General features: G+C 43.9%; 1 protein-coding gene and 1 long non-coding RNA gene across 2 annotated transcripts in view; one reads left to right on the top strand and one right to left on the bottom strand.

Moving 5' to 3' along the window:
* Positions 1–14,905, top strand: part of LOC310753783 (putative helicase senataxin) — a 215,455-nt gene that overhangs the window by 35,306 nt on the left and 165,244 nt on the right. Inside the window, exons 2-4 of the mRNA XM_083595121.1 lie at positions 965–1,142; positions 7,649–7,853; positions 10,785–10,894. Coding sequence (XP_083451247.1) covers positions 966–1,142; positions 7,649–7,853; positions 10,785–10,894 — 492 coding nt within the window. The 5' untranslated portion in view covers position 965. The remainder of the gene's footprint in view (positions 1–964; positions 1,143–7,648; positions 7,854–10,784; positions 10,895–14,905) is intronic.
* LOC310753799 overlaps positions 1–14,905 on the bottom strand; it is a 272,887-nt gene that overhangs the window by 109,907 nt on the left and 148,075 nt on the right. The window lies entirely within an intron of this gene.

The following is a 14,905-nucleotide window of genomic DNA, read 5'->3' as shown; positions in this document are numbered from 1 at the left end:
ATGTTAACAAAAAAAACAACTACCAGACTTTTAGAAGAGATCTGAAGGCAGCCCTCTTTAGGGAAGCTTTTGATGTTTAACAGACCACTGTATTTTAATACTTTGTTGGAAGCCGCCCAGAGTGGCTGGGGAAACCCAGCCAGATGGGCGGGGTATAAATAAATTATTATTATTATTATTATTATTATTATTATTATTATTATTATTGCAACGGCTTTGGATTACAACCATTTTGGATTACAACCACGTCAAACCCGGAACCTGTTTTGGTTTACAACCAGACCTCCAGAACGGATTATGGTTGTAAACCATATTGGTAGTTCTTGTATGTACAAGTATGGGTTTGTGTATGGGAGCTTCTCCCTGAGATAACTTGGGAAGGGCTGTAGCTCAGTGGTGGACCATCTGCTTTGAATTTAAACAGTCCCAGAGTCAGTTCTCAGTATCTCCAGGTAGGGCTGGGTGTTGTCCTCAGTAGGAAACCCTGGAGAGCTGGTGCCAGTCAGTGCAGACAATATTGTGTTAGATGGAGCACAACGATCCAACAGGAGGCAATGATGGCCACCAAATCAGATGGCTTTAAAAGAGGTTTGGGCAAATTCAAGGAGCATAATGCCGTCAATGACTACTAGCTATGACAGCTATGCTCTGCCTCCATGGTTGGAGGCAATAATACTTCTGAATGCCAGTTTCTGGAAACAGCAGGAGGGGAGAGTGCAGTTGTGCTTGGGTGTTGCTTGCCAGTCTCCCACAGACATCTGGTTGGCAACTGAGAACAGGGTGCTGGACTAGATGGGTGATTGGCCTGATATGTCAGGCTCATCTGTGTTCTTTTGTGTGGCTCGATATAAAGCAGCTTTCTATGTTGTTGAACTTTACTCAGAACATTTCTGTGTTCGTGTTTTCAAATAATTACAAATACTTATTTCTCTTTCTCTTTTTTTATTTTTGTGTTTATCTGCAGAATGGGTGCATGTCGTTGGTGCACCTCTGATGATTCAGTCGTCAACCTGCTAAAAAGTTATGCTTCCTCTACACTGCCTGCAAATGAATTTGCTTCAGCCAATAATGACCTCTGTTACTGCATAGAGTGTGTGGATGAGTACCATAAAGCAAAGGATGAGTTGCCATCCTTCCATGAGGTAATTTGCTTTGATTGATAGCCCACTATATCCTGGCTGTGTTGGGGCTGGCTGATGACAGAGACAGTCATAGCAGATTTGGGCAGGCAGAAGGCCAGTAGTTATTTGATAGCTTCAGGGGTGGGTAGCTTGATTCAGCTGGTGGTAGAGGTTGGTGGGGTTGCTCACCTGAAGTCGCAGTGATGTCATCAGGTGACTCATTCCCCCCTCCCCTATGTGATGTGCAGCACTTTGAAGCCGCAACAACAACAAAATGTTGGGGGTGCCAAACAAATCTCTTCCTTACCTTCCTCCCGCCTGCTGAAATCTGCTTTGGGCTGTAAAGTGGGTGGTAGCCACCCTGGTGTATGATCCTAAGAACTGGCTTAAAATAAGATCTCCAATTAAAAAAAGACAGCCCACATGACTGCCCCCTGGAGAGCTGATGGTCAAGCAGAGCAGGCAATACTTGGATAAATGGGCCAGTGATACAAAGCTGGTTTATATGTAAGAAATTGGATCTGTAAAGGTGCCCTTAGGAATGTAAGCACTGCGCAGTTCCAGCTCACTTAGAATAATAATAATAATTTATTATTTATACCCCGCCCATCTGGCTGGGTTTCCCCAGCCACTCGGGGCAGCTCCCAATCGGATATTAAAAACACAATACAGCATTAAACATTAAAAACTTCCCTAAACAGAGCTGCCTTCAGATGTCTTTTCCTTGACCTCTGATGGGAGGGCGTTCCACAGGGCAGGCACCTCTACTGAGAAGGCCCTCTGCCTGGTTCCCTGTAACCTCACTTCTTGCAGTGAGGGAACCGCCAGAAGGCCCTTGGCGTTGGATCTCAGTGTCCGGGCTGAACGATGGGGGTGGAGACGCTCCTTCTGGACACAGAATTGACCTGCGCCTCCATGGACAGCTGTGAGTCCAAAATGACTCCCAGGCTGCACACCTGGTCCTTCAGGGGCACAGTTAACCCATTCAGGACCAGGGAGTCCCCCCCCACCCGCCCGCCCACTCCAAACAGTACTTCTGTCTTGTCAGGATTCAACCTTAATCTGTTAGACGCCATCCATCCTCCAACCGCCTCCAGACACTCACACAGGACCTTCGCCGCCTTCACTGGTTCTGATTTAAGAGAGAGGTAGAGCTGGGTATCAACTGCATACTGCATACGCCCAGCCCAAACCCCCTGATGATCTCTCAGCGGCTTCATATAGATATAAAAAAGCATGGGGGAGAGGACGGAACCCTGAGGCACCCCACAAGTGAGAGCCCAAGGGTCTGAACATTCATGTTCATCACCACTTTCTGGATACAGCCCAGGAGAAAGGAGCAGAACCACTGTATGACAGTGCCCCCAGCTCCCAGCCCCTCTAGACGGTCCAGAAGGATGTTATGGTCGATGGTAACAAAGGCGGCTGAGAGATCCAGCAGAACTAGGAAACAGCTCTCACCTTTGTCCCTAGCCCGCCGGAGATCATCGACCAGCGCGATCAAGGTAGTTTCAGTCCCATGATGAGGCCTGAATCCCGATTGGAAGGGATCCAAATGGTTCGCATCCTCTAGGCGTGCTTGGAGTTGTTCAGCAACCACTCGCTCAATCACCTTGCCCAAGAATGGAAGATTTGAGACTGGGCGATAGTTGGCCATATTGACTGGGCCTAAAGATGTTTTTTTAAGAAGCAGTTTAATGACCGCCTCTTTCAGTGGGTCTGGGAAGGCTCCCTCACAGAGAGAAGCATTCACCACCCTGCAGAGCCCATCGCCCAGCCCTTCCTGGCTCGCTTTTATTAGGGAGGATGGGCAAGGATAAAGGAGTCAGGTGGTTGGTTTCACTCGTCCAAGCAGCCTGTCCACATTCTCGGAGGTAACAGATTGGAATTGATCCCATATAACATGACTAGACAGGACTCCAGCACTCTCCCGCCCTGGCCCTGCTCCCACGGTGGAGTCTACCTCCTTCCGAATCTGAGCGACTTCATCTGCAAAAAACTTAGCAAAAGCATTGCAGGAGACCTTGGGGTCCCTACCAGGCCCCGGTGACGAAGGTGGTTTCAATAGATTGCCAACCACCTGAAAGAGTCTCCTGCTGCTGTTTTCTGTAGATGCAGCAGAGGTAGTGAAGAAGGTCCTTTTCGCCGTCGCCACTTGGTAGGCTTGACGTTGAGCTCTAACCTGTGTCCGATCCGATTCAGAATGAGTTTTCCGCCACCAGCGCTCTAGCCATCTCAACGATTGTTTCACTGCCCTCAGAACCGGGGAAAACCACAGGGCTGTCTGGGCTCCATGCAATCGGAGAGGGCGCTTTGGAGCCAGGCAGTCAATAGCCCTGGTTAACTCCGCATTCCAACGGGTCACCAGGGAATCAGCTGAAAGGCCATCAACATGGGATAAAACATCCCCTACCACTCACTGGAAGCCATTTGGATCCATTAAGTGGTGGGGGCGGACCATCCAAATTGGTCCCACCTCCCTGCAGAGGGGAAGGGTCGCAGAGAAGTCCAGTTGCACCAGGAAGTGATCTGACCATTGGCACAGAATAAAAGTGTGGTGTAGCTTTTTCTGGGGGTGATGCACTTGCTCACTTAAACTTAATGGAGGGGAAAACACAGGGATTTGGACCAGGGAACAGCAATGTGAAAGGAGGGCAGGGATCTGTGAGTGGACAGAAATCTGTTAATGTTAATACATAACATAGCATACATTTAATATTGTTTCAGTTGTGTGTCACAAGCACATTAGCTATATAGCTTGCTGGGTTCTAGCCAACAATGTTTTCCAGGTAGACCCATTGAAATATATATCTGCCTAAATTAGTCATGCCCATTAATCTAAATCGGACTTCAGTTCAGAGAACACTAGATACAATCAACTGCATTTTTTTAAAGTTGCACTTATAAGCTGGCTGCAGCAATTATGAAAGTAAATTTTCTGCATTTAACTCACTTTGTAAATAAGTCTTTCCTTGTGTGAAAAATAAAATTGCCTGCAAGTACTTTTCTTCCCCTTGCAAGTCCTTTTCTTATTCAACATCTTTATCAACGACTTGGATGATGGACTCAAGGGCATCCTGATCAAATTTGCAGATGACATCAAACTGGGAGGGGTGGCTAACACCCCAGAGGACAGGATCACACTTCAAAACGACCTTGACAGATTAGAGAACTGGGCCAAAACAAACAAGATGAATTTTAACAGGGAGAAATGTAAAGTATTGCACTTGGGCAAAAAAAATGAGAGGCACAAATACAAGATGGGTGACACCTGGCTTGAGAGCAGTACATGTGAAAAGGATCTAGGAGTCTTGGTTGACCACAAACTTGACATGAGCCAACAGTGTGACGCGGCAGCTAAAAAAGCCAATGCAATTCTGGGCTGCATCAATAGGAGTATAGCATCTAGATCAAGGGAAGTAATAGTGCCACTGTATTCTGCTCTGGTCAGACCTCACCTGGAGTACTGTGTCCAGTTCTGGGCACCACAGTTCAAGAAGGACACTGACAAACTGGAACGTGTCCAGAGGAGGGCAACCAAAATGGTCAAAGGCCTGGAAACGATGCCTTATGAGGAACGGCTAAGGGAGCTGGGCATGTTTAGCCTGGAGAAGAGGAGGTTAAGGGGTGATATGATAGCCATGTTCAAATATATAAAAGGATGTCACATAGAGGAGGGAGAAAGGTTGTTTTCTGCTGCTCCAGAGAAGCGGACACGGAGCAATGGATCCAAACTACAAGAAAGAAGATTCCACCTAAACATTAGGAAGAACTTCCTGACAGTAAGAGCTGTTCGACAGTGGAATTTGCTGCCAAGGAGTGTGGTGTAGTCTCCTTCTTTGGAGGTCTTTAAGCAGAGGCTTGACAACCATATGTCAGGAGTGCTCTGATGGTGTTTCCTGCTTGGCAGGGGGTTGGACTCGATGGCCCTTGTGGTCTCTTCCAATTCTATGATTCTATGATCATGTGAAAGGCTGGGCTGGATGAGATTGCCGGAAGAAATATCAACAACCTCAGCTATCAGGTTACATACGCTTCAGGTTACTGACTCCGCTAACCTAGAAATAGTGCTTCAGGTTAAGAACTTTGCTTCAGGATGAGAACAGAAATTGTGCTTTGGCAGTGTGGCGGCAGCAGGAGGCCCCATTAGCTAAAGTGGTGCTTCAGGTTAAGACCAGTTTCAGGTTAAGAACGGACCTCTGGAACGAAGTACTTAACCCGAGGTACCACTGTACAAGGCTGAGATGCTTCCTTCTCCCAACAGCTTCACGGGCCCAGAGTGTTCCTGATAAGCATCACCAGTCTCCTCCTCAAAATACCGAAACAGAGAGACAGTCTTTAGACAGTCAGGGATTTGATGTTAGAGTAGGAAAATGTTTTTGGTTGCTGCACTTCTGCATTGTTACTTGATTTAACTTTTGGCCCAGTATTTAGTTCTAGTTTTTCTGGTATACTGCTGCATTATTTCCTCTTTCTAGTCCCAGCTTTTGCCTTCTCTTTGAGAGAAGATAGAATTTAATGATTTCAAACACCCATCCCTTCATTATTTTGTTGCTCAGTCTAACTTTTGAGCTGCCATCCTGTGTTGGGGATTGGCTTAGGAACAGTTGTATTTCATTTTTTTTTCAGTGTCTCTTTTCTCATTACAGAAGTCAGGTTAATTTTGTTTTTTGATTTCATTTTGTTTCCTTTGTTCTCTGGTGATGCTCAGACAAAACTATTTTCACTTTTAAAGCTATTTTTTACTCTAATGTATTAACTGGATTAATTTTCCCTGGGCTTCCTTTGCTGGATTGATTTAAACTTCTGCTTTGAATAGTTAGCTGTTTTTCTTTTTCTCCCTTTGGAAACCTAATATACTTTTAGGGGGGTGGTGGAGGAGGAAGGCCAGGAGCAGAATTGTCTCAGCAATAACTAAATTTGCCTGCTCTAATCAATGCATGTCACCATATGCTTTAAGACAGTTTTATTTCACATTTAATTCACAGGCTAATTATTGTACTCTTCTTTTCTGTGAAGATGCTGTTCCTTAATTTTTCTTACCCCTAAATTTCATTGGGCTGTAGCCAATGTTAGTCCCACTCAGAGTAAACCCATTGAACTTTATGAACATGACTGGTGTACATTAATTTAAATGTGTCTACTCTGAGTAGAGTGAAGTCAGGTGGGCCTTAGAAAGCACTGCAAATAACAAGGCCAGTGGAAGTGATGGTATTCCAGCTGAACTATTTAAAATTTTAAATGATGATGCTGTTAAGGTGCTACACTCAATATGCCAGCAAGTTTGGAAAACTCATCAGTGACCAGAGGATTGGAGAAGATCAGTCTACATCCCAATCCCAAAGAAGGGCAGTGCCAAAGAATGCTCCAACTACCGCACAATTGCACTCATTTCACACGCTAGCAAGGTTATGCTTAAAATTCTACAAGGAAGGCTCAAGCAGTATGTGGACCGAGAACTCCCAGAAGTGCAAGCTGGATTTAGAAGGGGCAGAGGAACCAGAGACCAAATTGCAAAAAGCCTTTGACTGTGTTGACCACAGCAAACTATGGCAAGTTCTTAAAGAAATGGGAGTGCCTGATCACCTCATCTGTCTGCTGAGAAATCTCTATGTGGGACAAGAAGCTACAGTTAGAACTGGATATGGAACAACTGATTGGTTCAAAATTGGGAAAGGAGTACGACAAGGCTGTATATTGTCTCCCTGCTTATTTAACTTATATGCAGAATTCATCATGCGAAAGGCTGGGCTGGATGAGATTGCTGGAAGAAATATCAACAACCTCAGATATGCAGATGACACAACCTTGATGGCAGAAAGTGAGGAGGAATTAAAGAACCTTTTATTGAGGGTAAAAGAGGAGAGCGCAAAATATGGTCTGAAACTCAACATCAAAAAAACGAAGATCATGGCCACTGGTCCCATCACCTCCTGGCAAATAGAAGGGGAAGAAATGGAGGCAGTGAGAGATTTTACTTTCTTGGGCTCCATCACTGCAGATGGTGACAGCAGCCACAAAATTAAAAGACGCCTGGATACAACCTAATTATGCATAATGTACTTTTGCTTTCTTTTATCCTATATAATTCCTTGTGAGTTATACTTCTATAGCCAAGAAGCTTGAATGCAGTCATTTTTTATCTGTTGTGGTGTCTTTATATATATATATATATATATATATATATATATATATATATATATATAATATAAATAATTCTGATTTATTCCTTCTTAAAACTGACGTGTTCTCTCTGGTTGTTGCCACTTGACCATTTAAGGTTTTTAAACAGAGATCTTCCTCAGTCTGCATCTCTATTGGAATAGCTTTTAGATCTTTTAATTATTTTATCACTTGTGTGTTTGGTGCCCTGGGTTCCTTTTGGGAGGAAGAGGGGGATATAAATTTAATAAATAATAATCTACAGATTCTGTTGTTTTCAGCTGGTGTCTTCTTAGGACAGCAGAGTCAGTTGCTCTCTCTGTTCTAGAATTTTATAGGGTTTTCCTCCCCCCCCCCAATTGCAGATCCTGTGCAAGCTTGAAATCACTCGCCTTATTACCCACTTTGAGAAATCAATGCAGGAGGAAGATGACAGTGACCTCTTCATTGTAGACAAAGATGGGGAAATGCAACTGTGCCATAATACGGATTCCAACTTTGAGGAGAACCTCAGAGTGCCATTGTTGGAAATGCTGAAGTACCCCTACCTGTTACTTCATGAACGTCTCAGTGAGTATCTGGTGGCACCTGAACATGATCCAGTTCTCCCCCTGCATTAGTAGTTCAATAAAAGCAGCTATGGAAAGTCTTCTCAGAATACAGCTGGAGGTGATATGTTGACTGGGATTTGTTTTTTTGTTTTACTATTTCCCCCCCCCAAAAAAAACCTATTACAAAAGGAGTATTATTTTTATTTATAGAATATATATTCTGCTGCTCATCTAGGGTTGTCACCTTTGGTTGGGCAAAATATGGGACGGGGGGGGGGGGGGCTAAAATTCCTTTACCTGATGCAGAATGAAATGACTTCAAAGCAATCAATCAATGTTATTACGGCAAACAGCCAGCATACTAAACCAGAATTTCTGCATAATTCTCTACATAAGCAATAAAAATGATAAATATGGGGTTTAACAATCAATATACTAATTAAATGTACTTAAAATTTGTGTTTAGAGGAATAAAATACCATGAAAGTTTAAAAGAATAGGAGTTTTAACTAAGAACTGTAGCGGTTTATAACATTTTATGCAGCTGTGTAATCTTTTGCTTTCTTTGACTTATGGCTATTGCATAAAATCTAGCTACATTTCCAATGCTGGTCATACTCATAGGGAAGACCCAATGAAATTTATAGATCTAAGTTAGCAATGCGCATTAATTTCAATGACTCATATCCTCCACACATGCTGAATTTCTGCCTGTCAGATGAATGGTAAATGTAGAACCCCAGCCAAAGAAAGAAAGAGAGCAACAAATTCTGTTTCTCTTCCTAACAGAGCTTTGCCTCCAACGTCCCTTTCTATATAGCTGCTAATGCCAATTCATTCACACATACACACACACACACACATACACACACGCCTCATAGTCAGACAAGTTCATTCAACCACTAGGGTTACATCTTTTCTTGTCACATATTTGTTAAAAAGCTTTCATGTGTTATCTATAGGCATTCATAGAATCATAGAAATGTAGAGTTGGAAGGGACCCTGAGCGTCATTTAGTGCTATACCACTGTTCTTCCTCAGCTAGCAAAATGTATAGTGGTACCTCGGGTTAAGAACTTAATTCGTTCCGGAGGTCTGTTCTTAACCTGAAACTGTTCTTAACCTGAAGCACTACTTTCGCTACTTTACTGCCGCTGCGCCGCCGGCATGCGATTTCTGTTCTTATCCTGAAGTAAAGTTCTTAACCCGAGGTACTAATAATATAATAATAATAACTTATTATTTATACCCCGCCCATCTGGATGAGTTTCCCCAGCCACTCTGGGCGGCTTCCAATCAAGTGTTAAAAACAATACAGCATTAAATATTAAAAACTTCCCTAAACAGGGCTGCCTTCAGATGTCTTTTAAAGAGAAGATAGCTGCTTATTTCCTTCACATCTGAAGGGAGGGCGTTCCACAGGGCGGGCGCCAATACCGAAAAGGCCCTCTATTTGGTTCCCTGTAACCTCACTTCTCGCAATGAGGGAACCGCCAGAAGGCCCTCGGCGCTGGATCTCAGTGTCCGGGCTGAACGATGGGGGTGGAGACGCTCCTTCAGGTATACTGGACCGAGGCCGTTTAGGGCTTTAAAGGTCAGCAACAACTCTTTGAATTGTGCTCGGAAACGTACTGGGAGCCAATGCAGATCTCTCAGGACCGGTGTTATGTGGTCCCGGCGGCCACTCCCAGTCACCAGTCTAGCTGCCGCGTTCTGGATTAATTGCAGTTTCCGGGTCACCTTCAAAGGTAGCCCCACGTAGAGTGCATTGCAGTAGTCCAAGCGGGAGATAACTAGAGCATGCACCACTCTGGCGAGACAGTCCACGGGCAGGTAGGGTCTCAACCTGCGTACCAGGTGGAGCTGGTAGACAGCCGCCCTGGACACAGAATTAACCTGCGCCTCCATGGACAGCTGTGAGTCCAAAATGACTCCCAGGCTGCGCCCCTGGTCCTTCAGGGGCACAGTTACCCCATTCAGGACCAGGGAGTCCCCCACACCTGCCCGCCCCCCAAACAGTACTTCTGTCTTGTCAGGATTCAACCTCAATCTGTTAGCCGCCATCCATCCTCCAACCGCCTCCAGGCACTCACACAGGACCTTCACCGCCTTCACTGGTTCTGATTTTAAAAGAGAGGTAGAGCTCGGTATCAGTAGAGCTGGGTACTATTTCTGGGTTAGCGGAGTCTGTAACCTGAAGCGTCTGTAACCTGAAGCTTCTTTAACCCGAGGTACCACTGTATTGGGCAAACCAAGTCCTGCCTATTTAAACTGACAGGAATAGCTTCCCTAAGCAGGTCACCATTTGGAGTTTCACCATTTGTCTAGAGAAAAGTAACTCAGTTATAGCGATTCTGCCAGTCTCTGCTTCCTCTTCCTCCATTTGTAATCTAAGGGGTAGCAAGGTTGGTCTGCAATACAGGGGTATAAGAAGTGTTGAAAAAAATCCCACAACCAGTTCTAACAATTGTAGGCGACATGTGCCATCATAAAATATGCATTTAGTTCTGTGTGTGAGAAGGGCGGGGGGAAGCATCTTTCAAAAACAATTAATTGGCAGGATTAATAGAGGACACCAGGATTAACGGAAGACATCAGTGATCACTTGTATTCACACAGACCAGAGCTGCTGTTTTTGGGACAAAACACTAATAATAAAAAGGTAGTGGATCAAAACAAAGAAAGCCCCCTTCCCCAAATGCCTGACCATGTGATTCATTTTGCAAACAAAACAAAGCTAAGCTAAACACACTCCTTTCTGAACTTCATGAAAAGGCGAGTCAGGTATCTCCCTTAAGACGCTTTATAGGATAAAACCATCTGCATAGTGACTGTTCCTGTTCTATGATTCTTTGAGGATGACTTTCACCTTATGCAGGGATCATTTGCCTTCATATTATGGTGGTTCCAGCAGCCCTAACATTTGGCGTTCTCTTTTTTAAATTGTTAGGTGAGCTGTGTGTGGAGGCTCTTTGTAAAATGGAGGAAATCAACTGCTCCTACCAGGTGGCTGGGAAACACCCTGGGATCTATCTGCTCATGGTACATCCTAATGAAGTGGTGAGCTGCTTTAATTTCCTTTTTCTGGTTATTCTTTTCTTCCTTTTCAGTTTTGCTACGTAGGATTAAGCTGTCCTAAACAGATGACACATGAAATAGATCCTCCTTGACACAGTGCACAGTTAAAAACTATGGAACTTGCTCCCACACAGTGGCATGTGGTCAATGGACATGGGGGACTAGGCTAGTCCCCAAAATCAGAGGTTTTCAACATGTGTGCCTTCATAGTCTGAAGCAATAATGCTTCTGATTGCCAGTTGCTGGAAACCACAGGAACGTGGATGCTCTTGTGCTTGGGTCCTGCTTGTGGGTTTCCCACTGGGGCATCTGGCTGGACACTCTGAGAAGAGGTTATAACAACAACAATTTATTATTATTATTATTATTATTATTATTTTGTGAGAAACCTGGTGGACAAGCAGCGGCAAGGACAGGCCCATCTGCTTCATCCAACCAAGTCAGGTTACACATGCCAGGTCAGGTCCTCCATACTGGAGTAGATAGATGGGCCTGTTAGAACATGCTTCCTGCAAAAGGATGGTTGCTTCAAGATTGCATTACTACAATGCACTCTATGTGTGACATTCCTTGCGCTTGATCCAGAAGCTGCAGTTAGTGCAGAATGGTGCATCATGGTTGCTGACAGGAATGAGACCGTGTCAGCATATAACACCTATGCTCACATACCTGCACTGGTTGCCCATTTGGTATATAAAACACTGAACAGCTTGCAACCAGTTTACTTGAGAGATGGCCTTACCCCATATATGCCCATATAACTGCTTCAGTCTGCAGAACTGACACCGATACAGGTGTCACATAATACTCGTTCTGCCGTTGAAGGAAATCAATCTTTTAGCATGGCAGCACCTACACTTTGGGGCTCCCTGCCTACTAACATTACCGTACTCTTTTCAGCACCTGCTAAAAGCCAAGAAGAACACCATTCCAAAAATGAGTTTGACGATTCCCTTGCCTTTGACGAAAAGAGACACTTAAACTCTTTTTTAGCCCTCCCTTACCAGTCACAGGAAGAAATCATTAGCAGAATGACTTCCTTACAATACACCCTTATTCACTTTCGGCCTCCAGAGAAAGCTAATGCAATCACGGATCAAATTATAGAAATAATGTCTAACCAACACAGAGGTAAACAAAGGGAAGAGGTGGAGAACCCCCCCCATAAACAAAGATAATCAAATTGATAAGGAACACCCTCCTATCAGAGAGTATAACTATGCTGTCCCTTCAAGTTATTCTATAACCTCTGTTGAATGGCTCCAAAGAAGATTTCTTGATCTGGAAGAATTAGCTCTCCCTGACCTGAAATCAACAACCCAAATTCTAACTACTAAAAAGGAGTTCTCTAACCCTTTGATAGGAGGCGGGTCTGTGTTTGTGGACAAAGTTGGGGAATCAAATCAAATTGTAGAACTGGATTGATATAATGATTCTTGTAATGAACAGTTCAATAGAGTTTTCAGCACCCAGTGCCACACAAACCTGGGGGGGGGGACACATGAAGTTCAAGCCTTGTCTGACTATGAAGTTATAACTCCAATAAGCAATTCAGCAGGCCAGCCGCACAATCAACCTGTCCTCAACAATACATGCAAGGTCTTATCATGGAATGTGGCAGGATGGTCCCCCAAGTTAGAAGATATGAATTTTAAAGAATTCTGCATAAATTTTGATATTCTCGCCAAAGACAATTTGGCTGCGCCGAGGGAGTGAAGCACCAGGATGGAGCTTTTTTCAGAGAAAGATGGCCAAGTTCTACGTCAGTGCCACGACAGCTCGCTGACGGGCCGCTTCGGACAGCATAAAACCTTGTATCACTTGATGCGGCAGGTTTTGGTTTTTTTTAAATCATTTTTATTGGTTTTCCAATAAAAACAGCCAATCAACATATCCGGATCATAATCCAATTAAAAATAATAAACTAATTTTTTTAAAAAATGACCGATTATAGTCCAAATTGTAATTATTAATTTTCCCGGGCTCTCCATAGTCTGGACCTTTGAAGCATATCTCCAAATCTTTGTTCCTGCCTCTTCTCGTTGTTTTCATATTTCCTGCCTTCTGATCTTAACGCTTTAAAGTTCTCTGTCCCTGGCTCTGCGATTCTCAGTCATGTCAGAAATCATATATCCTTTCATCTGTCGGATACAGCTTTATTTGTGTATATATATATTTTCCCCCTTCATGGATCACTGCCTTGCCATGGTGAAGGGGCTTGAATAACTCAGAGAAGCTATGAGCTATGCCGTGCAAGGCCACCCAAGATGGACAGGTCATAGTGGAGAGGTTTGACCAAATGTGATCCACCTGGAGCAGGAACCGGCAAGCCACTCCAGTATCCCTGCCAAGAAAACTTCATGGACAAAGACAACAGGCACATAAAAGTTATGATGCTGGAAGATGAGCCCCTCAGGTCGGAAGGCGTCCAGCATGCTACTGAGGAAGAGCGGAGGACAAGTACAAGTAGATTCAGAGCTGATGAAGCGGCTGGGCCAAAGCCGAAAGGACGCTCAGTTGCGGATATGCCTGGAAGCGAAAGGAAAGTCCAATGCTGTAAAGAAAAATATTGCATAGGAACCTGGAATGTAAGAACCATGAACCTGGGTAAGTTGGAGGTGGTCAAAAATGAGATGGCAAGAATAAATATTGACATCCTGGGCATCAGTGAACTAAAATGGACGGGAATGGGCAAATTCAGTTCGGATGACCATCATATCTACTACTGTGGGCAAGAATCCTGTAAAAGAAATGGAGTGGCCCTCATAGTCAACAAAAGAGTGGCAAAAGCTGTACTGGGATGCAATCTCAAAAATGATAGAATGATCTCGATACGAATCCAAGGCAGACCTTTTAACATCACAGTAATCCAAGTTTATGCACCAACTACTGGTGCTGAAGAAACTGAAATTGACCAATTCTATGAAGACTTACAACACCTTATAGAAGTGACACCAAAGAAGGATGTTCTTCTCATTATAGGGGATTGGAATGCTAAAGTAGGGAATCAAGAGATAAAAGGAACAACTGGCAAGTTTGGCCTTGGAGATCAAAACGAAGCAGGGCAAAGGCTAATAGAGTTCTGTCAAGAGAACAAGCTGGTCATCACAAACACGCTTTTCCAAGAACACAAGAGACGACTCTACACGTGGACATCACCAGATGGGCAGCATCGAAATCAGATTGATTATATTCTCTGCAGCCAAAGATGGAGAAGCTCTATACAGTCAGCAAAAACAAGACCTGGAGCTGACTGTGGCTCAGATCATCAGCTTCTTATAGCAAAATTCAAGCTTAAACTGAAGAAAGTAGGAAAAACCACGGGGCCGGTAAGATACAATCTAAGTCAAATCCCTTATGAATACACAGTGGAAGTGAACAGGTTTAAGGATTTAGATTTGGTGGACAGAGTGCCTGAAGAACTATGGATGGAGGCTCGTAACATTATACAGGAGGCAGCAACTAAAACCATCCCAATGAAAAGGAAATGCAAGAAAGCAAAGTGGCTGTCCAACGAGGCCTTACAAATAGCGGGGGAGAGAAGGCAAGCAAAGTGCGAGGGAGATAGTGAAAGATACAGGAAATTGAATGCAGATTTCCAAAAAATAGCAAGGAGAGACAAGAACGCCTTCTTAAACAAACAATGCAAAGAAATAGAGGAAAGCAATAGAATGGGAAGAACCAGAGATCTGTTCAAGAAAATTGGAGATATGAAAGGAACATTTCGTACAAAGATTACCATAATAAAAGACAAAAGTGGAAAGGACCTAACAGAAGCAGAAGACATCAAGAAGAGGTGGCAAGAATACACAGAGGAATTATACCAGAAAGATTTGGATGTCTTGTACACCCCAGGTAGTGTGGTTGCTGACCTTGAGCCAGACATCCTGGAGAGTGGAGTCAAATGGGCCTTAGAAAGCACTGCTAATAACAAGGCCAGTGGAAGTGATGATATTCCAGCTGAACTATTTAAAATTGATGCTTTTGAATTAT

The sequence above is a fragment of the Podarcis filfolensis genome (genome assembly GCF_964270895.1).
Source record: "Podarcis filfolensis genome assembly, chromosome: W".
NCBI classification, from domain to species: Eukaryota; Metazoa; Chordata; class Lepidosauria; order Squamata; family Lacertidae; genus Podarcis; species Podarcis filfolensis.
Note: the sequence above shows the minus strand (reverse complement) of the source record. Positions and strands in the feature narration are given on the sequence as shown.